This window comes from Osmerus eperlanus, chromosome 14, assembly GCF_963692335.1.
Source record: "Osmerus eperlanus chromosome 14, fOsmEpe2.1, whole genome shotgun sequence".
NCBI classification, from domain to species: Eukaryota; Metazoa; Chordata; class Actinopteri; order Osmeriformes; family Osmeridae; genus Osmerus; species Osmerus eperlanus.
Genome location: NC_085031.1, coordinates 9,829,056 through 9,853,080, shown reverse-complemented (window position 1 = coordinate 9,853,080; position 24,025 = coordinate 9,829,056). Strand labels below are relative to the sequence as shown.

The 24,025-nt window shown below is 47.8% G+C and overlaps 1 protein-coding gene across 1 annotated transcript in view; it reads right to left on the bottom strand.

Moving 5' to 3' along the window:
- LOC134033889 (catenin alpha-2-like) overlaps positions 1-24,025 on the bottom strand; it is a 119,351-nt gene that overhangs the window by 52,569 nt on the left and 42,757 nt on the right. The window contains exons 3-6 of the mRNA XM_062478174.1: positions 19,400-19,595; positions 14,953-15,119; positions 14,016-14,135; positions 10,988-11,254 (exon numbers count right to left, since the gene is read on the bottom strand). Of these exons, the coding sequence (XP_062334158.1) occupies positions 10,988-11,254; positions 14,016-14,135; positions 14,953-15,119; positions 19,400-19,595 (750 nt within the window). The remainder of the gene's footprint in view (positions 1-10,987; positions 11,255-14,015; positions 14,136-14,952; positions 15,120-19,399; positions 19,596-24,025) is intronic.

The following is a 24,025-nucleotide window of genomic DNA, read 5'->3' as shown; positions in this document are numbered from 1 at the left end:
ACCACCTCCGCCCACAGAGTGGCAGCAGCAGCCACAGTGGGGCGGGAGTGAGAAGTAAATATGCAGCTTGCGAGTGGAGTAAACTAAGAAAGGGACGGGTTGGATGAGGAGGAAGGATGAGGGCTGGATGAGGAGGAAGGATGAGGGTTGGATGAGGAGGAAGGATGAGGGCTGGATGAGGAGGAAGGATGAGGGTTGGATGAGGAGGAAGGATGAGGGCTGGATGAGGAGGAAGGATGAGGGTTGGATGAGGACGAAGGATGAGGGTGGATGAGGAGGAAGGATGAGGGTTGGATGAGGAGGAAGGATGAGGGCTGGATGAGGAGGAAGGATGAGGGTTGGATGAGGACGAAGATGAGGGTTGGATGAGGAGGAAGGATGAGGGTTGGATGAGGAGGAAGGATGAGGGCTGGATGAGGAGGAAGGATGAGGGTTGGATGAGGACGAAGGATGAGGGTTGGATGAGGAAGGATGAGGCTGGATGAGGGCTGGATGAGGAGGAAGGATGAGGGCTGGATGAGGAGGAAGGATGAGGGTTGGATGAGGAGGAAGGATGAGGGTTGGATGAGGAGGAAGGATGAGGGTTGGATGAGGAGGAAGGATGAGGGCTGGATGATGGGGGGGTAAGCACGGGGAGTTGCCATGGCAAAGGGGTTATTACAGCTGTTTGTCTCTGGAGCCAGTAGAAGGCATGGTAACGATGTTTGTGTTGATGCCGCCACTCAGGTAGAGATGTTACTCCTCTGCTGAATGCTGCAGTGAGGCAATAAGTGTGTGCAGGGTTAGGAGTGCTCTCAGGGAGTGGGAAGAGGAACTCAGCTGTTGACTGGGTTAACAACAGCAGGCCTCACCCATCTTCACGCATTTGAAGAAACCGTTTTTCTCCATCATGTTTAAATCGTACAGTGCGGAACGTGCTGCCGGCAGATTGTGTGCCAACACACCTGCATGCACACACACACACACTTACACACACCCCTGCCTCACAGGGGTGTACAGAAGCCTCAAAGTTGAACTTTGTCATTGAAAGCCATGTGTGCGTGCCAGATCCAGTCACCTTTCAATATGAATGGAGTTTTACATTCAATTTTCGGGCCTTTTCAAATAATATTGCAATAGGTAGATTTTGATTTATTAGATACCATTTCCCCCTTGGTACAATAGCAAGTGTAGTAGACACATTCTCCTGCACACACACACACAGTGAATCAAGTCAGTGAATTTGATGCTCAAGTCTGCCATTCCTACATAATGGCCACGAGTGTGTCTTATCAAACGCATTTTGTGTGAGCAAGGTCTTCTCAGCAAGGTGCCGTCCAGGGGGAAACAGTGTCCTTGGCTCCAGCACACAACTATGGAAACGTGTTAAGAGGAATCCAAAGTGTTATTTTACACTTTCATTTAAAATTTGTAGTATTTTGTACATTTTCTCTGATGCTAAGGAAATTCAGATGAATTATAAAGTTGCTACATCCTTTCCAGAGTCAGCAAATTAATTCTGGCTGGCCAGGCTGACTGTCCTGATACCAGCTTCTGCTAATCACTCGACAGCCCCAAAACTATGTTGGGTGAATGTTAAGCAGCGCCTGACAAATTATCCCTTACCTTGGTATTATTTAACATGCATACTTTAATCTGGAGCCATAAAATGTATGTTCTGAATATTCAGTACCTCTTAGGGAGACAAGGTACGACTGGTGTGTCAGAATTGGAAAAGTCCACACAAATCAAGTGGGCGCTTTCACCCGAGCGAGGAAGTCACGTGTTAGCTCTAAATAACCGGGATTTGTCAATCATGGGGATATTGGAATGATGCGACGACGATAAGAGCCTTGGATAACTTGAGCTCCGCTGTTCAGATCCTCAAAAGGATATGCAGGTTGTTCATGACAGAAGATTGCTAAGACACAGGTACAGGGACGGCCAACACAAGAGACTGCATTCTTTTTCAAGGAGGGAGAGAGAGGCTGGGCAGGAGAGAGAGGCTGGGCAGGAGAGAGAGCGAGTGTGAGGAGGAGAGTGCAAGCGCCTGTACAAGTGCAGGGCTTCCGGAAGGGTTTCGTGGGACAGCTCTCGGAACCCAGTCCTGAGAGGCTGGAGGGGACGTGGCGCACTGGAGCTTCTCCAAGCACAGACGTCACTGGGATGTCACTGGGTAGGTACAACAGATCCCAGAAGAAACTAGAATAATAAATGGGAGGGAGAGGCCTGCCAGCTCTCTTGGAAATGGTAGAGAGACAGAGAGAGAGAGCAAGAGAGAGGGAGGAGAGGAAGGGAGGGGGTGTAGAGAAAGACGATCATTTGGATAAGCTTCTAAATCGCCTGGCGAAAAAGAACAGGGTCAAAAGGAGAGGACCAAAGAAACGTGCGTCCAAACTGTCAGACGTCGCTTTGCAGAGCAGGAAGAGGGAGAGATCGGCCAGCGTGCAAAAACCAGCGTTTGGTTTGCTCCCACGCCGTGGGCGCCTTAATGGAGGCCATTAGCAGATCAGAGAGACGAGAGCAAGGATAAGGAGGACACAGTGAGCAGATGAGGGCAGAGGAATGAGGGGGGAGCAGACAAGTTCAGGGTGGGGTTAGGGAGCACATTTTGAGGAGAGTGAGATAAGGAGATAGAAGGAGAGAGAAGGAGAGAGAGAGGAGAGAGAGAGATGAGAGAGATGAGAGAGAGAGAGAGAGAGAGAGAGAGAAGAGAGAGAGAGAGGATATGGAGGGTGAATTTGAGCTTGCCAAACAGACTTGAGGCCCAACCCTGTAGATGTCTGCACCTCCAGTACTGTGTGTGCGCGTATGGTGACTGTATACTTCCCCACAGCTGGTTTGTGTGACTGTGTAAAGGAGGACAGTGTGTATGAATGCCGGCTGAAAGACTGGTCAGATATCGGCGTGTATACACCCTCACAGAAGGTGTCTGAAGACCCAGCCTCGAGAGAGACGCTGCCTCGCTCCACTCGGCTGCCCTATCTGTGGTTTGATGCTCTGTAAACAGCGGGGGGCTTTTCATTCCATTTCTTGTCCGGGAGGGAAGCGAGGTATTTGCTCTGCATCTAGCGAGCGCCACGACTTTGCTGGAAGGAGTTAGCCGAGCGGCACGGGGGAGAGAAATCAGCAGCGGAGCTTCTAATCTTTTCGTTTGGTTTTGTCTCAAATCCCTGGAGACTGAACGGCCAGATATATCCCTGTCCACTGGCGCTAGCTAGTACCTCTGCCGAGTGTGTGTGTGGTGTGTGGTGTGTGTGGTGTGTGTGTGTGTGGGTGTGTGTAGGTGTGCATGTCTGTGTGGAGGCAGGGAATTTAATGTGGTCATCAGAACTTTTTTCAAAGTTTCCTTTGGAAGAGTGGCCAACATGATCTATCAGATTTGTCCTAAGCACACACTCCACTCTCTCCACCCCACATCTCTCTCTCTCTCTCTCTCTCTCTCTCTCTCTCTCTCTCTCTCCTCTCTCTCTCTCTCCTCTCTCTCTCTCTCTCTCTCTCTCTCTCTCTCTCTCTCTCTCTCTCTCTCTCTCTCTCTCTCTCTCTCTCTCTCTCTCTCTCTCTCTCTCTCTCTCTCTCTCTCTCTCTCTCTCTCTCTCTCTCTCTCTCTCTCTCTCTCTCTCTCTCTCTCTCTCTCTCTCTCTCTCTCTCTCTCCCATTCCTCTCTCTCCCCTCATCTCTTTTCTCTCTCGCTTGCTTTCTCTCCCTCTCTTCGCCTGCCAAGCAGCTGATCTAGTAGGGCATTCTGCTCTACCCCATAGGACTGTGTGTGTGTGTGCATAAGTGTGTGTGTATGTGGGGAGGTCGCAGTGTGAATAAGTGAGCGCTATATAATTATAAGGGATGCGATGGGTATGGTTGTGTGTGTGTGTGTGTGTCGTGTGCGAGAGTGCGCTCGTGGAGCTATGTGGGTGGGAGGTTTGATGTCCCCCGAGCCCTTATGAGCTGACCTTGACTGGAGGAACTGAAGAGGAAGACAGCATATCTGTGCCCACTCACATACCAGCTTTCCTCAGAGAGAGAGAGAGAGAGACACACACACACACACAGCAGTTCCTCTCAGAGACATAGACAAATACACACATACCTGTTCTTCTCAGAGAGACACACACTCAGAGCAGATGCATTAACAAGGTACACGCCATGACATCAACACCTCTACAAATGTGTAGAGGTGTTTTGCTGACACGAGAGGAATACAGTCTGTTCTTACGAGTGTAAAGCTAGACAAAACTCCATGAGCTCCATGCTGGAGCTTTTTGTGCATTCTGGGGCTGAGCATGTTCCTGCACCTAAAACAATGGTCTCTTGAAGTGTACATCCAGTCAGATGCCTCTCTAGCTGTCAGCGTCAATAACTCCCTCACACAGTGAGGACACACAACACACGCACACCGTCATTTGATGGAACTACAATCATTTGATGTCCCTGGATGTGAAACATCCTCCCAAATGCCCATCGTGGGAAAGAGGTGGAGAGGCCTGGGACAGATGATCTTCTGGCCTTGGCAGATCCATCACTGGAGGGCCACTAGGGGGGGCGCTATAGATCCAGAGCTATGGCTGAGCCTCATGGATCCGTGCCTGTGGAAAAGGGGAGCGATCCCTATGGATTCCGCACACAGGGTAACGCTCCAGTGTAGATCTCGCTTCCCTTCAGCTGTCATTGTCGTCTTGCTTCTCTCCTCTCAGCACATATGCACAGATCCTCATTAGGGCTTCATCTCTGCCTTGTAAACAGCACTGTCTCAGGTTGGAGAGAGGCCAATTACTGCGACATAATCAGCAACCAGTAAAGTGCCATCTCCCGGTCCATTACACAGACAGGCCAGAGCCCTGTCTGAATAAACAAGCCTGTGTCAAACACATTGATCTGACAACTTGGACAATTTAAACAGTTTGAGCTGAGTATCATTGACATGGTAGAAAGTACCGGTAGTTCGCCTTTTGTATTATCGTGGTACGAAGCTAGTGAGTAAAGAGATAGGACTGACGTTTAGTGGCAGTGATTGATTATAGTTAGCGAGGCTTATAGCTTTCCCTATGTATCCCATGCATGCTTTTTGCAAAGGCTACATTTTTAGATGTCGGTGTGTATGCCGGAGAGAGCGAGAGATGCTGAGATAAATATTGAGATAGAGAGAGATTGAGAGAGATTGAGAGAGAGAGAGAGAGAGAGAGAGAGAGAGAGAGAGGAGAGAGAGAGAGAGAAGAGAGAGAGAGAGAGAAGAGAGAGAGAGAGAGAGAGAGAGGGAGGAAAAAGAGAAGAAAAACTTACAACATCCTACGGCACAACGCCTGTAGTCTCTTTGCAGGGAAAAAAACACAAAACACAAGTGGAAGTGGAGAGAGCCACCGTGAATCAGCAAGTTCAGTGGAGAGGACATCACTTTCCCTGTCTCTCTCCGCAGCACATCTTCACAAGCAAATCAGGCAGCTTTCAGGTGAGCACAACTCCCACACGCACCAGCAGACATGCTACATGAGTCATCCCAGAGAGGGAGAAAGAAAGACAGAAAAAAGGAGAGAGAGAGTAGGAGGCAGACAGTGAGGCCAGACGAGTACACAGATTGATATACTAATTACCCAGAAACCCTATTCCTCTGGTAGAATACATCTCCATGCATTAGCGCTGGACTCCTCTGCCACTGGCTTTGTTGGACGACAGTACCTTCCAACCTCACAGCCCCTCCAGCCTCTAAAGCCTCTCTCCAGCCTCTCAGCCTCTTCAACCACTACAATCTCTCCGGTCCCACTCTCCTCTACAACCACTCCAGCCTCTACAGACTTTCCAACCTCTCAGCCTCTCAACCTTTTCAAGCTCTCTCCAGCCTCAGCCTCTCTCGTCTCTCCGGCCTCCACAGTTTCTCCTGCCTCGAGCCTCTCCGTGTCCACATAAACCAAGGCGAAGGGCAGAGGCAGCCTGGCACCAGGCAGCTAGACCACAGCCCAATAAGTATGCAGCTCAGATACACGCTGAAATACTGCTGCCCTCTCTCTCTCTCTCTCTCTCTCTCTCTCTCTCTCTCTCTCTCTCTCTCTCCTCTCTCTCTCTCTCTCTCTCTCTCTCTCTCTCTCTCTCTCTCTCTCTCTCTCTCTCTCTCTCTCTCTCTCTCTCTCTCTCTCTCTCTCTCTCTCTCTCTCTCTCTCTCTCTCTCTCTCTCTCTCTCTCTCTCTCTCCTCTCTCTCTCTCTCTCTCTCTCTCTCTCTCTCTCTCTCTCTCTCGCTCTCTCAAGACAGAGAGGGAGGGGCATGGAGGGAGTGGAAGCTGTAGAGACACACACACACACAGCACACCAGTCAGCACACACGCACAGCACATACAGTGCAGGCATGCCCACACGGGGGCCCGTGAGCCTCATCATCATCCCATGCTGGCGTGCATCTGGGCTCCCCGCAGCACCAGGGCTCTGTGTCAGGTATTAGCTCTAATGTGACACCCGTCTTTATGCCCCTGACGCATTAACACAACGGCTTTGGTGTGGACTGCTCGTCGGTAATATGAGGTTCGACGCCGCCCTATGACGCGGGTCTGTCGCTGCCCCCCCTCCCCCCACCCTCTTTGAAGTGGCTGATGCTACAGCTGGATGAGAGGCTACCAGTCACGCTCTCAGGACCATGGAATCCAGTTATGGTTTGGGATGAACATGAGCCGAGCTGAGCAGGAGCGTGTGCTGTGTGACTGTCCACATGCAGAGTGCCACAGGGTCATGTACCACAGGGTCTAAGAGAGATGAGCCTTGGACGAAGGCGCATCAAAAATGCTGAGGTGCTCTTTAATATAGGCTGCAGCCCGTGGACGCAGAGATAGACACATTACAAACATAGACACATGATTTAGGCTCCAGCCCAGGTAAACCCCACCTCTGGACTCAACTACAATACTACTACACATTATTTCACATGTATTTACAGCTCTTGCAGCCATTACATAACCCCTAGGTGCATAATACATACTGTTCACACATCATCAATACAAAATACACTTCATACAGTCATGTAAACCCTTCATCATGCAATAACAAAGCATATACAGGAAGACAAAAAAACTGTAATTGAAACTACCCACCCTTGGCGCGCTTACTTAACATATAAGTACCCTGGAAATGCCTGGACTGCTTCTCTATGGGATTAATAAAGCCAGGACAAAGAGGCTGGAAACTGCTCCTTCCATTCAACTTTTCAGACAGAGCATGGAGGGATCGTACGCTGTTTGTGTCTGCCTCACCGTGTGTGTGTGTGTGTGTGTGTACAGGTTTTACTATTCTTGTGGAACCAGACATCCCATCAGTATAAGAAACGAAGGAAAAACTGAACAAATTGTCATTTTCCTGGTCTTCACAATTGCAAGTGTTATTTCCACTGAGTTTTGGGAGGTTTAGGTTAAGGTTAGAGTGAGGGGTTAGGCACAGCACAATTTTGAATGGGAGAATTGAACATCTTCACTAGAATAGTACAACAAACCGTCCTGGTCAGACTAAATAGCTCCCACCTACACAGCTGTGTGTGTGTGTGTGTGTGTGTGTGTGTGTGTGTGTGTGTGTGTGTGTGTGTGTGTGTGTGTGTGTGTGTGTGTGTGTGTGTGTGTGTGTGTGAGTGTGTGTGTGTGTGTGTGTGTTGTTGTACATGTGTTTTTGTGTAGAGCAAAATAACCCGGAGGACAAACAAATGAAGAGAAAACCGAAAGAGAAAAAATCCAGAGCTTTCACAGGCTTCACCGTATGTGTGTGTGTGTGTGAAAAGAAAATGTAACGTTTGTGTGTGTGTGTGAATATGTGTTTCTGTCCTTGTGGGCATCGGTGTGTGTTTGTGCATGTTTCACCAGTAGAACAGCAGACAGCGATCTCTCATGAAGCTGCTGAGGGCAGGTGGATGTGTGAAAGATGTACTGATAGCCGAGCCAACACAGAAGGGGGGGGGAGGGGACTTGTTGTGGGTACGTAGGTGTCCTACTGGATGAGGGGTGAAAGGTCAGAGGTCAGGAGCAGCCAGCACACCCAAGCGTAGTACAGCATGAGCAACAGACTCTATAGCCAGCACCCTGTGAGCGCTTAAATGGACTGAACATGGCTAAGACAGACAGCTAAAATATCTTATTAATGTTACTGAACCACACGAGATGTGAGCAGTATAGCTTTGAGCAAGAAGCTTTGAGCAAGAATACATTTTTTTATCTCAGTTTCCAAGGAACTGTGAAAAAAACATGAAAAAGATCCAAAAGCTGTAAAGTAATACAACACTGCCCCCTGGTGTTTAAAACGGATAAGGCCACAGGTGAGGGATGATATTCCCGAGCCACCATTTGGGCTGATGGATGTGACACGTACAGGATGCCGCACCAGCCTGTAGCTCACCTAGTCAGAGACAGTGCCCGACATCTGGGAAAGAGGGCTATTTCGTCAGCTCGAATAGAAAGACAAATCTAATCTGGACTGTGGAAAAACTGAGTAAGGGAGGATGGCAATTATGTGGGTGGGGTGCGGTGTACAGACAAAGGCAATAGCAAATAACAAAGGCAATCGTTTTGACCCAAACCCAATTATCCTAAAAAGCTGACAGCCAGAAGCCTTCTTCAGTCTTCTCATATCAACTAGTGGAGGAAAATAGTTGAAGTGGGGGGAACACTTTCTGACATTCTGACAGAAAACAGAGTCCTCGTAGCTTGCAGTGCAGTGCGACTGCCTCTGACTTGATAAGATGGCTCCTGCAGTAAAGTAGGGATGCTTCAAATTGAAGCTGGGAATATTTATAGATGTAATGCTGCATATCTGAGTATCCTCAGTCAACCTACCCAGATCTTGTGGAGCTGGGATGGTGGAGAGGGAGAGGGGGAGGGAGGGAGGGAGAGATGACTGCTAAATGACTAAATGAGAGAGAGAGAGAGAGAGAGAGAGAGAGAGAGAGAGAGAGAGAGAGAGAGAGAGAGAGAGAGAGAGGGGGGGGGGGGGGGGGGGGGGGGGGGGGTGGCGAGAGGGAGGGAGGGAGGGGAACAAGTTGAGGTCACCTCCCTCTCGTCTTATTCATGAGCTGCCCTTTTCGCTCGCTCTGTGGCGCCTGGTGCAGAGTGTTTAATATCCTCGGCCAGACTCCGTGTCACTGGCTCTGCATGTTCCTAGCCTTTCCAGGTGCCTCCTATCTTAAATTTACTAATGTTATTTGTGGAGGTGGCAACATTTATAAAGGTTCTGTGTGTACGTTTACAGACTGCATACCAGGTGTTTGGGGTGGGGGGGGGTGGGGGGGGGGGGGGGGTAACATGCCACCTCAAACCTTCACAAAAGACCATTAAGAGGCTAAGCATCAAACTGTACACTACATAAGAGAATCACAGATCATTCATTAAGATGAATACAAGAGCCAACACCAACAGATCATATGGTATCATGACAGCTTGTGTCTCAATCTGGACTGCGAATGTATGTGTACTTGTTTCTGTCTCTGTATGTGTGTCTGCAAGTGCGTGCATGCAAGTGGCTCTGCGTGTGCATGTGTGTGTGTGTCTGCATGTGCATGTGTGTGTGTGTGTGTGTGCGTATGCATGTGTGTGTGTGTGTCTGCATGTGTGTGTGTGTCTGTGTGTGCGTCTGCGTGTGCATTTGTGTGTGTGTCTGCATGTGCATGTGTGTGTGTGTCTGTGTGTGCATGTGTATCTGCGTGTGCATGTGTGTGTGTCTGCGTGTGCATGTGTGTGTGTGTCTGTGTGTGCGTGTGTATCTGCGTGTGCATGTGTGTGTGTCTGCGTGTGCATGGGTGTGTGTGCATGTGTGTGTGTGTGTGTGTGCGTGCGTGAGTGAGTGTGTCTGTATCATCTCATTACTGTCCCTAGAGGCTAGGTCCAGCAGTGTGGGTTTCTTCCCGGCCACAGGAATTAAACATGAGCTAGCAGCTCCAAGGAAACAGACAGGCCATCAGAAAAGGGCAAGATGTCTTGAACTGTTTCCTGCCTAGAGTAATCAAATAATCCAGCTCCTAGGCTCTGAAGGAAATGAAACTGTTTTACATAAAGACAGACTGCAATTGCAATTCCTCTAGATAGATGATACTGTATAGTCTGTAATGACACAGAGTTGGAGTCCTGGGTATGGAAGAGTTGGCCTCAGCCAGCCAGCTGAATATTCATGACTGAGGAAGAGGGGAAAGTCTGTGAGCTTCTTACTCCCCAACTCCCCAGGAGAATACAACCATCTCACTGAGACAAGTGGACACATGGAGATGCAATGTATGTGTCCTGCCACACGGGGTCCCTGTTGTGCCACGTTTGAGAGCCCACCTTGAAAATGAACGGAAGTCTGTTGCCCTTTTCATTTACAGCCAGTGATGCTGTGAATTCACCTGGCTTTTGTGTTGGCATCCACTAGGGGGCAGTGTGGGGTCACATTTGTCAGCACTGGCAATACAAATTGTGTCTCTAAGACTAAAGCTTTGCTGCTTATGATGACACCAGCAAGAGCAGGACACCCCTCCTCGTGGTGGACACACCCCCTCGTGGTGGACACACCCCCTCGTGGTGGTCTACAGACAGGACACCAGCCATACACAGCATCTAACTGTATGTTCATAGAGCTCCATCAATGAAACAGCTTTTTCAACGTCAAATTTCCAACAACCACACAACAATACTAAACTTGTGAGAGAAAAAAATGGATGACCTTGCTGCTGCAAACGATTAGCAGCAACAACACAGTACCTGGGAAAATATAATGTGGATGTCTCATATCTCGTTTCTCCCATTTGTGCATAAATGTGTTTGTGTGTGTCCGGGGGGGGGGGGGGGGGGATTATCTTTGGGATCGTTGGGATATCTTTTTTTCATATTTTCAGTCAAGTGAAGAGGAACATGATTGTGGCGCTGCCATGGAAACGAAAGGCTGAGGAATGCCGGTCAGGATCCTCGACCTCACAGCTCCAAGGAGATCTCCTCCCATCTAAACCTGGCCAGGCCGAGTGCCCCGAGCACGCCGCCTGACACGTGGCCAGCAGACAGAAGGGGGCGGGGTCAGAGCACTCACGTCAAACTCGTTGAGGGCGGCGGCGAGCTCTCCGATGCCGGCGTGCCCGTGCTTCTCGTCGGTGGGCGAGGCGGCCTGGGCAGCGCTGGAGATGGCGCCGATGGCCTCCTGCACCTGCTTGAAGACGTAGTCGCGGTTGGCGCGCGTCGCCGCCACGTCGGGGTGGCGCAGGAAGGCCTGGGAAGCCGTGTAGAGCATGGTGGCGTTCTTCTTCAGGGCGCCACGAGCTGCCGCCATCTCGTCACGGCACTGGGGGTCTTTCAGCTCCTGGGGTAGAGAGACAGGAGACAGGAGGTGTCAAATGTAACTAGATTGATATTGAACAGCTGATTTGACATATTCCTTCATTTGTCTGTCATATTATAGTATAGTCCTATTATAGTACAGTCGTATTATAGTACACTCATTATACTGAGTTGTAGCAAAGCCAAAGGAATAATATGATGTCTTGTCTTTGGGACATTTAGGTTTCCTAAGCTCCACTGAGAGGGAAACACTTCACATTTTCTTTTTGAAAACTCTGAACATGTATTATTCACTAGTTGGCGCTTTAATGTTCGGGAGTGACTGCCAAGTAAGGAACCTCAGAAGCATTCCCTGGAAGCACGGAGTTAAGAACATGAAAATGCAAGTTCCCCCAAATTTTGGGAGACAGAAACACTCAAAGAGAAAGTGAACTCACGTCCTTCATAAAGGGATTCATGGGTCAACTAGGGGACACAAAGATACAGTGGTAAAACATTTCTGTGTCAAATATAGTTGAAAATAACTGGGGGAAATAGAACGTATATGAGACATGACACCAACAAATTGAATGCCAAATCAAAATCTACTTGTGTGAATGTTGAAAAAATTCCAAACATGGCATTTCCGTCTCAGTGGCGGCTGGTGACAAAAAGAATTGGGGAGGACAGGAGAAGAAAAAAAATACAAGAAAAAAAATACAAGCTTAAATCTTATGTCGAAATGTATATGTTCCCTGCTTTTGTGTTGCCGATGTCGATTGCCGATAAGGTCCTACAGTATCCCAGTAACCTTAGTACTTTTAACACTTATAGTCTAACGTTCTCACCTATTCGTGTAACCCAGAAACTAAAGGGGTTCTTCATTTTTAAATCCAAAACATTTTCGGGAGGGTTAGTCATTCTGTAGGAGAAAAGTGCTTGCTCTCGCACACGCTGGCATTTAATACAGTAACTTAACACAAATACACATTTCTAAAACCAAGAAAACCATTAATATACTTCCTCAGTCTCCTGTACCACGAAAGACCTCATTTGAATTTCATACTATTGTATCGATGGCGCTAGGTGCTACAATGGAGTGGATGCTCAATGATGAGACGCCGAGAAGAAGACCTTTTTATCCTGTGTCCCATACACCGCTCGACTACAGGTTTTATTACTAAACCTCCAATCACATGTGAATGCCAACAACAAGTCATTAACTCACATACAATTCACAGTTATGGCAACAACGACAACTTATAGTTACTAACATCGATACATCATCCACTGACAAACCTAATCGACAGAACAACAACACTCAACTCAAACATGCATGCAACATTAATTAAACATGAAACAAGTATGTGAATTGCGCCACCCACAATCCTTTGCGCCAACAGCGCGAGTTAACAGCGACCAATCCGTGGGTCGCTACATTATTACTAAAATGCTCGACAATCAGTGTAGCATCACAAACACTCAGGGCCTCATTTACTAACAATGGCGCAGTTTACGCTGCGAGTTTGGTAATAGCGCCCGCTATGCTTCCTCATATTGCGTAGTATTTATCAAACCTGACACCCATCAGGCAATCAGCCATACTCCGCCCTCAAGCGTAATTTGCGCGCCTCTAAAAGAACGATGGGCTCGCATATTTCTACAGATCTTTCTATGAACCTTCCTACGGGAAAAAGAAAACGCAAGCTTAAATGTTGTGACGTGCATGAAGTAACAGCAAACCTGAACATATTACAGGGCAGAACATTTACATTTAAATGTATTCACTTAGCAGACGCTTTTATCCAAAGCGACTTCCAAGAGAGAGCTTTACAAAAGTGCATCAATGCTCATAAACAACGAGATAGCCCCAAAAACATTGCGGGTAACCAAAACATGAAGCATGTGAACATGAAGAACATCCACACCCTCGAAAAAAAATTGGCCTATGTCTTCGCCTTGCTCGGATCACTGCTGCCATTGAATAAGGTACGTACACACAGGAAAATATGCTCCTGGTTAAGAACTGCTTTTAAGAGGCGGAGAATTTCCCCCGCAGAATAGAGGCGCACTCTTACTGGCAGTCTTTGTAAATACCGCGGAATATATAATTAGGCGCACTTTACGCGTATCCTCCCACCTTTTTGGATGGAACTCCCACTTTTCCCACGACCCTTCCACTTTTCCCATGACCCTCCCACGAACGCATATTGAAAGCGCAACTTGCCTTTTCTCGCTCATGTGGCAGGCAATCTGCGATTTTACCCAAGTGCGCCGTTTGTAAATAGCCCGCATCGTTAAGTCAGTCTTTGCGAACAATTAACGCCTGGAAACAAGCGCAAACGGCTTGATAAATTAGGTCCTCAGTCTTAATTTAACAACAAACGTCACGAATGTTCTCAACACATAGAGAACACCCACATATATTAAGTATAGTTGTACCTCAAATGTGTAACTTTTTAAAAGTTTCACAAAAAAAAAAAAAAAGAGATTTCACTGAAGAGGATGATCCTACACTTCCTCCCCTGACATGATAGTACTGTGTCTGCACAGACTACAAAGATTGGGAACACAATGCTGTGCTTCTATAAGCTACTGTGGGGAGTTTTAGTCACTTCTGAAAGGGAGAGAGAGTGACAGAGACATAACAAAACAGACAGACAGGCACAGAGAAACAGACAGGCACAGACAGATTGGGAAAGAGTGGAAAATCAATAACGAGACAGAGAGAGATGAAGAGACAGAGAGAGAGAGAGATCCGGAAAGACACATTGAGATATCTTGCAGCATGTCTTGTAGTGTACCTGCTGTCTGCGGGCTGCCACATAGTTGAGCTTCACCATCTCCTTGCCAAACTCCTTGAAGCGATTGGCCAGGTCCTGCTCATTGGTGGCATTCTTCACTCCCTCAAGGGCCTCCTCAACCTGACACATACACACACACGTGCACACACCCACACACACACGCATACGCACCACTTTTTATTAAAAGCTCTTAATTATTATTTCATTGACATACAGTACCTTCCATTGGACCTTTGGGTAGTAGTACATTTACTACCACAAAAAATGGCAAACAATAAACCTAAATGACAAGCTCTGAAATTATAACAGCACTTTTGCTGGAACAAAAAAATTATTTATTTCACTTCTTTGTAATTGCTACCAGATTGTAGGAAAATTGGACGTTAATCCAAGAGACTTTAAATCGGCCTGCATCCCAGTGCACGTCTACTCTTAATTTAAACTACTTTTTTGTCTGGGTAATGAAACTGCAGAGAGTAATGGAAGTGAGTGAGGACGAAGGGAGAGATAACTTTTAAATGGCCTTTGATGGCTCGGGCTTAGACTCTGGCTAGAGCTAAGCTGCTCCCTGGACAGCCCCAAATAGGCTTGGGAGGGACCGTGGTGTGGGGGTTCTCTCTCTCTCTCTCTCTCTCTCTCTCTCTCTCTCTCTCTCTCTCTCTCTCTCTCTCTCTCTCTCTCTCTCTCTCTCTCTCTCTCTCTCTCTCTCTCTCTCTCTCTCTCTCTCTCTCTCTCTCTCTCTGTGTGTGTGTTTTAGTTCTGAAATGCAGGTGAGCTCAGTGAGGAGCAGGTCTTTTCCTAACATCAAAAGCACTTTAAAAAGAGTGTCCAATCTTTGCGTTCCAAAAGTGAGTATCACTCCAGATCAAGTTCATACATGGGCATTGTTACAGTATTGCATCAATTGCTTTGTGTGTGTGTGTGATACGGTACGTACGATCTTGAGGTGGGCCAGCAGCCTCATGACGTCGGCCATGTCGGCCAGGATGAGCAGGCGGGTGACGGCGGAGAGTAGGGCGCGGGCCGCCCTCACCATGGTGCCACGCTTCACAGACGAGCACGGGTCGTCCGCAAACTCGGAGGACGCCACGCGCATCGTCTCCCCTGGGGAAGGACGGGGAGAGGGGGAGGGAGGGTTAGAGCATGCCTGTGCTGGTTTGTTTTCATATAAAGAGTGCAACTAACAAAGTTAAGAACCATACGGCCCACAGGGGCATTGTGTGTGTGTGTGTGTGTACTGTAGATGAGTACACACACTGTGTTAGTACACCTTGTGACCATCACATGTTATGTATATTTCATGTGTGCGCTATAACTGTCTCATTCACTGCTGAACTGTGTCCATGTGTGCTGCGCTGCCCTGCATGGCTTCCGGCTCCAATCTTTGATCTCAAATGAAGCAGGGGGCAGCATTTCATCCTTGTTCCATATGTGTGTGTGTGTGTGTGTGTGTGTGTGACTCTGGGAAGGGGTGATTGCAGCCTCCTCTGCCAGTAGTGCCACAGGGGGGCCGAGGGTGTGTGTGTGTGGGGCCCGTAACCCTGGCAACCACCCAGAATTAGGCCTGAGTGGGAACAAAGCAGGGAAGGGGAGACTCGGTAACAAGAAGATCTTTCAAATACTTTCAGCGAATGATTGCTCTTGGCTGCTGTATATAAAACCAACCATAACCCCAACTAGCTGACAACCCAGGCAGATGCTGAAAATAGTTTTTAAGCACATGATCCCAGGCAGGTAATCTTTGAATACCATTTGACATTGGTGTTCATGTGTACAGTATTGAAGGTACATCAGTAGTTTTGTCAGACACTGAGGATAGCCTGCATGTCCATCCCTAGGGAGAACGGGCTCCCTTGATAAAGAGCACTGAGGATTCCATGATGAAACGCAACACACACATGCATCCACAAGCTCTCCTGTTTCATACATACGCGCACACTCAAGTGAGAGTGACAGGGAACGAGGAATATAAAAAGATGTAAAGACAATGACAGTTTGGGTTGGACTTGATTACTGAAGCCACTCTGCCCCCCAGCCTCCCCCCCCCCCCCCCCTCGCCCTCCGTTCCCCAGCAGCCTCAAATCAGCATCCATAATTTAATCAGGCGGAGATAACGGGCCAAAGACGCGTCGAGCCGGGACGCTGATTGAGAGGAGATGATAGGCTAGAGAACCCGGCACTACTGATCCAATGACCTTTAGCTAAGAGGAGGCTTGATCGGCAAGCATGCCTTCGTCTGTCCCTCTCCTCTGAACGACGCCCCGGTTCAATATGATCGCTTGGCGTCTGTCTGTGTGTCTCCCGCACCAAAGCTATTATCAAGGCCTAATTGTGAGGATGTCAGGGTGATTTTCAGGGGAGTGATTTGAGAAGGAGGGTGGCTGTTAAGATTCAAGGCGTGATAAAACAGGGCGTGAGGGGCATCCTTTAGAAAGTGTGTGTGAGCTCCAAAGGTTGCACGGTGAGACACGCTCTCACCACATAGGACTCTGAAGAACACACAGCTTTTCTGCTCTGGTGCCCCGGTAAAGACTAACCGAAATAGACATGAACACATCAGCAAATTCATACAGACAAGCACACATGCACACACACACACAGCGACATGAACACACCAACACTCCTTTGCTAACACACACACACTAGCATGCACACAAACACACCATGCATCCTGACGCATTAGCCTCCATTAGCCACCTGTTATCCACTTACAGTCAACCTATCATAATGGAGACAGTGGGGGAGAGAGAGGTGAGAGTGTGTTGTGTCAGCCAGCGTCTGTACCTCTCCACCTCTATCTCCCTCTACCTCTATATATCCCTCTCAACCTCTCTCTTGTTCATGTCTCTCTCTCTTTCAATCTCTCTCTATTTCTCAGCTCAGTGCTAAAGCGCTTTTGCACCATCATAATAATGGGCCTGAATAGGATGTGTGGTTGTGGAGATTTTCGTTCCCTGCTCTATCCTGGTGTTGGGGGGTTCGGTGTCCTTCGGTTCAAGGTCAGCTGGCAGTGAGCAGAGGGTGCTGCAGTGGAGGGGGTGGGGCTGCTGGTTGTTGATTGATCTCTCCTCTCATGAGGAGAGAGTGGGGACATTAACAGTGAAAGGTCGAACAAACAGGCGTGCACTGACATAAATGAAATCACGGGCAAATCCAAACAAAGATAAAATGCTAAGAAACGGCAACAACAACAACAAAGAGCAACCAAGCTCTACTTTCTGAGGCGCAGGGTTACGAATCAAGAAGAGACGCACTTGTTCCGGGAGTACAACGGCACTTAGGAATGCTTGGCTGGACCTGATGTTAGTTTCCTCCAGGATCACAATGACTCGTATTGAGAGACTTGTTGCTCTTGTTGGTTAGTTGTAACGGTTTCAAATTCTTGTATTCGCTGTGAAATATTTTACTGTTGATTGTTTTTTCTACAGGTACACTCTTGCACTCTTGTGGGGAGTTTCATGTTGTTCAATTGTAACTTGTTTAACTGCATGCTCTTATGGTTCTTCCCTTTGGCACTTATTTGGTTTTCCACAATGTATGCTTCATGTATTGGCTGCTCGCAATGTTCGGGGCTATCTCGTTGTTATGATCAGTGACCTATGCTCTTTTTGTAAAGCTCTCTCTTGGAAGTCGCTTTGGATAAAAGTGTCTGCTAAATGCATAAATATAAATGTAAGATTGGTGTTGTGACCCAATTGCAGAAGGTCCAAATTTTCCGGCCTACCCCCTCAGGCTGCGACAGTTACTTGACATGGAGATGAGCCCCCGAGGCCAGCCGAAGCTGCAGCATTGCGTGACATGGGGTAAACATCCCAGGATCGTGAGCTTGCCACAACCACTGGCCCTTGGAGACTTAGGCCTTCTGGGTAATGGGTATCAATCAGGAGACCGAAGCGCTCTCCTCCACTCTTCCGGGACTGACCTGGTTCACTCTCTGCTTCCAATCCACTCTAGAGAGGCTTGGTTTTCCATTACTCTGGCCTGCCCAGTGCTTAGCCACCATTAAATGAGATTGAGGCTTGGGAGATGTATAAAGGAAGTGAATTATGTGTCAAAAGTGGACTCAGAAACCCTGTTTCTGTTGACTCAGAAACAGGTGTTAGCCGTTTGGGTTGTTGAGGGACATTCTGAAATACTGGTCACACACTAGTCGGTAACATGAACCTTCCTGGTCCCAGCCTAGGCACAACAGAGCAGTCTCTGCAGGGTAACTGAACCCAAGACTGTACAGAGGCAGGCGGCTGCAGCTGAGTCCAGCGGATTTGTGTTCGGGTTATACCGTCTGCTGGAGAAGGTGAACGACCCAGACATTCATCTGTGTGGACCTAATTACCTCATCACTGAGTCCTGATTGCTGCTCTGCTATTTGCTGAGCCGTGCTCACGGAGGTTATTTTTTGAATTGAGTTCACCCCTTGGCTTCAATCACAATTCTGTCTAATTCCTGTTGATTGCCTCGACGGTCAGGTGGAGGTCAGGTGAGTAATGGAGTAGTTCTGAGCAGTGCAGATTCACAGGCCTCCATCCTTAGCCATGGACTACCTGGTGTGCCGAACAAGACGTCTATTAAGCCTGCCTGGGGGTGCGGTATTGAGTTGTAGAAGCTATCACCTGAGGGTCACCCATCTGAACGATTCCCGGAGTGCTACAACATTACTATCACTTAAGAGACTAAGACAATCCATCAATGGGAACGTGAGGAAACACGTAGGAAAAGGGAAACTTGTGTCCAGTGTTCCTTGATGGTAAAACCACAACCACACTCCACTATAATCTCTGCAGCCCATTTGCTTTCCCTTTGGGATAAGTTCATTATAATACAAATAGAAGCAAATTTGGAACAATTAGTAAGGAAGCTGCCTCCGCAGACATCAAACAACTCATTCAAATATAACAGGCTCCCAAACATGCTCCAAGATAGACACAAAACAAATATGTCTGTTGTCTCTAAGAAACATAGGTTTACAGTAAGATTAAACATTCACTAACCTCTTCTAGACTGAGAAAAAAAGATTCTCATATAAGACGTTTTGAATGAAGTGAAGCAGATGGAGAGAGATTGAGTAATAGGGAGTTATGAAAAAGGAGGGAGGGGCAGAAAAGAGGAATAGAGATAAAAAAAAGGAAAGCTTTCTGCCAATGTTGGAGCCTGCCGTGACACACCTGGCATTACCAGTAGAGCAGGAGCTGTATGTGTGCACGAGTGGGTGTGTATTGTACGGTCTCTGTGTGCAGCACAGTACATGTGTGTGTGTGTGTGTACTGTGTGTGTGTGTGTGTATTAGTGTCTAATAAGTACGTGTCTCTATATTTCCCGTCCACATCTCAACAGATAGGCAGTATGCCCCTCTCGCAAACGAAACCCGGACCCCGGCGGTTCCTCACCTTGCTTGCGGACGTCCTCCACGGCGGCGATGAGCTCCTCCTTCAGGTCGTGGCTGTCCTTGGCGATCTGCTCGCCCTTCTCCAGGAAGTTCTGAGTGGCCTGCTCCACAGACACGGCCAGGACGTGTGCCTTCTTGGAGCGCCCCTTCTTCTTACTGGACGGACCCTTGTTGCTGGTGTTCACCAGGGTGGTCACCTGGAGGGTGCGAGAGAGATAGGAATAGGGAGGGGAATGGGTGAGAGAGAGGGAAAGAGAGAGGGAAAGAGAAGGTTAGGTGATTGATAGGATGTGGACAGAATAGGAAGAGACATGCACATTTGCATATAGGCCATGCAATGGCCCCCACAAATATCAGATTGTATCTATAATCTTGTTTCACAATACCAGCCTTCCTAAATGTCACTGGTGTAACTGGAGCATGCACAAATGTTTTCTGCCTCAAACAGGCACTGCCTCAGGGAAGCGGGGAACCTTTATTAACTGTAACTGTATTATACACCAAAAGACCAGTCCTGACCATGACAGAGATGGAAGAAAAAAAACATGGTGATTTTCATAAATTCCTTATTTACTGTGTATCCCAGGCAACTGAAATATAGTGGCTGAAAGTCACTTCATCATGCGCAATGCTAAATCAAATGTAGAGAGCCTTCCAGAACAGGAAGCGCACACCAAAGTGTGGCAGGCCTACAGAACTTCATTTAAGAACTTCTAAAACTCCAAGCACCACCAGTCTCAAGGAGAGAAGTTTACCAAGAAAGTAATTAACTGAATCTGGGTGGAGGGGAGCGCTACATTTAAATTAGTGAGCAGCACTGAGCCTGAACCGGGTGGAGCCTCGGAAGAGTTGATGAGACTAATTGGTGCTTCCCCGCCAAATGAATCATTAGGCTTCATTAAAGAAGTAACTGGTAATTCCATTGTCTGTTGATAAATGAAGGCAAAGCCCAGCAGGGATGACACATGGTTGTGTGTGTGTGTGTCTGTCTGTGTGTGTGTCTGTGTGGGTGTGTGTGTTTGTGGGAGCCTGTGGGGCGACAGAGGAGGAAACTCATTGCTCTGTCAGCATTAAGGAGACGTCTGAATCCGTCAAGGCGGTGACACACACTTGACTTCCCCTACTGTCGAAGACGCATGATAATATTATTAGTGTGTGATAGCGTCTGTGTGCACATGTGGGTGCTTGTTCTCATTATCAAGCCTCATTAATAGACCACAGGTTACGTCTACACATGGGGGACCGTGTGTTTTAATGACTAGGCTTCGACACTTTGAAACGCTGCTTGCCTGTGAGTGCCTTGAAGTGTTCCACCTCTGGCGTACAAATAGATGTGCAGGAGTAGAAAGTTCATTTTGAAATATGAAAGCCATTATTATTTTATGGCAGCCTAATTAAAGAGTGGGATTTTTTTTTCCTAGGCTGATGTGCCCAGACTGGGGAGCCATCTCAGAGCAAACTGCTCTGTACAGAAGAGTGAAGGCAGATTGAAATTGATGGATGAGCACACAGACACACACATGCATGCATGCGCCTCTGCACAAGCACTTCCATCTGCCTGTCTGCCTGTCTGCCTGTCTGCCTGGCTGCCTGCCTGCCTGCCTGCCTGCCTGCCAACCTACACAGCAGTGCCTGGCTGTGTGTTTCTGTTGTAGTTTGTAGTTCTTCATTTCTTATGGATTGCTTGCTTAGACTCAGCATGTGCCTGAAAGACCAGTAGAAACACTAGAGAAAGCATGATGCAATGTATTTTAAAGAGGAACATAAATAACTTGCAGAAAGAGTCCTCCATCTTACTCTGGCTTTCCTGTGAGCAGTTTCAAGTGGTGATTCCACCGTCGTAAATCTGGGATGGTTTTATTGTGCGTGGGCAGGAAACCTTACCGAAGTCAATATCAGCAGGCAATCGGCTAATTCTCTGAAGCCAATGGACATGTTGAAGATTAGTGTCTGCCTACCTGCTGTGGCTTCTCTCCCTCACATTGTCCTCAGAAGCAAAAGCTACATGAAAAGGGTTTTTATTCAACCAAAGGTACTGGCTGGCTGGTTTGTGTCGGTAAACTGGGAGACACTCCTCCACCACTCATATGCTAAAGTCTGGAGCTGCTGCATGGTCTTTGCTTGCTTGACCCACAATGGGTAGTCATAGGTTGATAAGGTTCAAGCTATGGTGTGATTGGTTGTTCTTACAGATACTAGTTGGCTATGAGAGGCAGTGTGAAGCATTGTTCTCTAGATTCTTCGTCTGAGGAGGTTCTTCTCCTCAGCTCCTATTACTCCTTCTCATTACTCACCTCTTACTCGCTCTCTCCAATTTACAATAATCATGATGGAGTAAGTAAAATACATATTTCAAACCTTCATTTTGTAACGTGTTTGCCTTGTAATTTATTAAATTTATTTTCAATGTTATTAAATATCCATTTCATTTAACTTTACTTTCATCATTATTGCTCTGATTTAACCCAGAGTCAAATAACTGCAATTCCATCATATTCTAATACACTGTCCAGTCTATCCCTGTTCCTTTAGATCTAGGGACATAGTTTTGGTTGTTTGGTCAACATAAAACCCCTACACTTCAGTACCTCCTCCTGAGATCAGCCTTCGACCAAATCCCTCTATTGAGATTAATTTGCATTAGAAGCTTCACCTGTGCTCATTGACTCTATATATTACTTAGGGTCATATCAGGGTTACATTTTTATTCTGACCCATGCCTGTTTTCTTGACCCTTATTTTTGGCTGTCGATTTCTGGATACTGTTATTGATTTTGATATCTGACTGCCTGCCGTGTTTGTACCTGTTTACTCAGTGGAGTTCTTTAATCATGGCTTTTCCACTGTGCCCTGGACTGCGACTGAGTCTCTCCTGCTCTGTACATGACAGATTTGTTTGATCCATGTTCATTTGATCCACGTATGCATGGCTGATTACGTATTCACTAGTAGGAGCGTGTGATCTAGAATGCAACAGAACCGACTTTACACTGTACTATGCATGGCGTTCTCCGCGGGGAGTAGTGGTCGGAACTTGTCGGACGTTCTTCACTGCCGCGATGAGCTGAGGAGACTGGATGTATTTTATAGGACTGTAAAACCCTCTCTGCGCCAACGGGGACCATGGCAAATGTATCTGTCCTCATCCACAATTAAACACAGCCTGTTTCGAGAACATGCTTCCGATTGTGTCAAAGAGTTGCCACACCGTCGCTCGCATGCACAACATTTCAAATATGCAGCCCCCTCACTCTCGCACACGCACACACCTCCGACATCCAGGCCTGCTTCAAACGTACGTGTGAAAAGTCCTACTGCTGTGGTACACTGAGACAACTAGGTGGAAGAAAAAGAAGCTGAAGAAGAAAAGGGCGTTGGTTCAAGATGGAGGACGAAAGGGGCGAGGCCGGGGAGAACTCTACCATGAGGATGGGGCCCAGCAGCATGAGGAGTTAGTGCTGGGGTGAGTTAGTGCTGGGGTGAGTTAGTGCTGGCTTAGTTAGTGCTGGGTGAGTTAGTGCTGGGTGAGTTAGTGCTGGGTGAGTTAGTGCCGGGGTGAGTTAGTGCTGGGTGAGTTAGTGCTGGAGTGAGTTAGTGCTGGGTGAGTTAGTGCTGGGGTGAGTTAGTGCTGGCTTAGTTAGTGCTGGGTGAGTTAGTGCTGGGTGAGTTAGTGCTGGGGTGAGTTAGTGCCGGGGTGAGTTAGTGCTGGGTGAGTTAGTGCTGGGGTGAGTTAGTGCCGGGGTGAGTTAGTGCCGGGGTGAGTTAGTGCCGGGGTGAGTTAGTGCCGGGTGAGTTAGTGCCGGGTGAGTTAGTGCTGGGGTGAGTTAGTGCCGGGTGAGTTAGTGCTGGGGTGAGTTAGTGCCGGGACATCGACCCCATTTGGAGCGGCGACATGACGAATTGCTAAAGTTTACACTGATGAGACAAGGCGTGCAAATCTGATTTTACACGACCCCGGGGAAGGGCACAAACAGAGTAGGGTGCGGGTGTGGGTGTGTGTGTGTGGGGGAGTTGCATTTGTGTGTGTGTGTGGTGTGTGTGTGTGCGCGCATGAATGTGCCTGTGTTTTCCTATGGCCGAAAGGACGTTTAATTTCATGGTCCTTTGACAAGACAGGTTCTTCCTGCGCAGTCTTCCTTTTTACTCACTGTCAGTTTCTGAGATATTCCAACCACTGCATGCGCACTACAGCGAGGAGCAACAATATTGGCAAAATCATCCAAGACAAATAGTCGGTTTAGGACAGCACTTGATTCATAGACAGTAAAACAAACTGCTTGTGTTTTGACTGAAGTATTGACCCTCAGTGTGGACTGGAGGAGTGTTTTGAAGGTTTCATGCTGGGTTACTGAAGTGCTTGCGAGCACAAGAGGCCTCTAGAATCACTTAAAGATGCCAAAGGCTGGCTCCATTGGAGGTTTTCAGCCAGATGCTGACAGCTTTGCACAAACCCCCCCCCCCCCCCCCATACACACACACACACCGCCAACCAGGAGAGGAAAAGAGAGGAGACCAATATAGTTCCAGGCAGTTCCAACAGCAACATCCCACCTATTTGGCATTTGGTCGAAGGGGCTTAACGGGGCAGGTTGGAAAGGCTTAACGTAAGTAAGGAAAAAACTGGTTG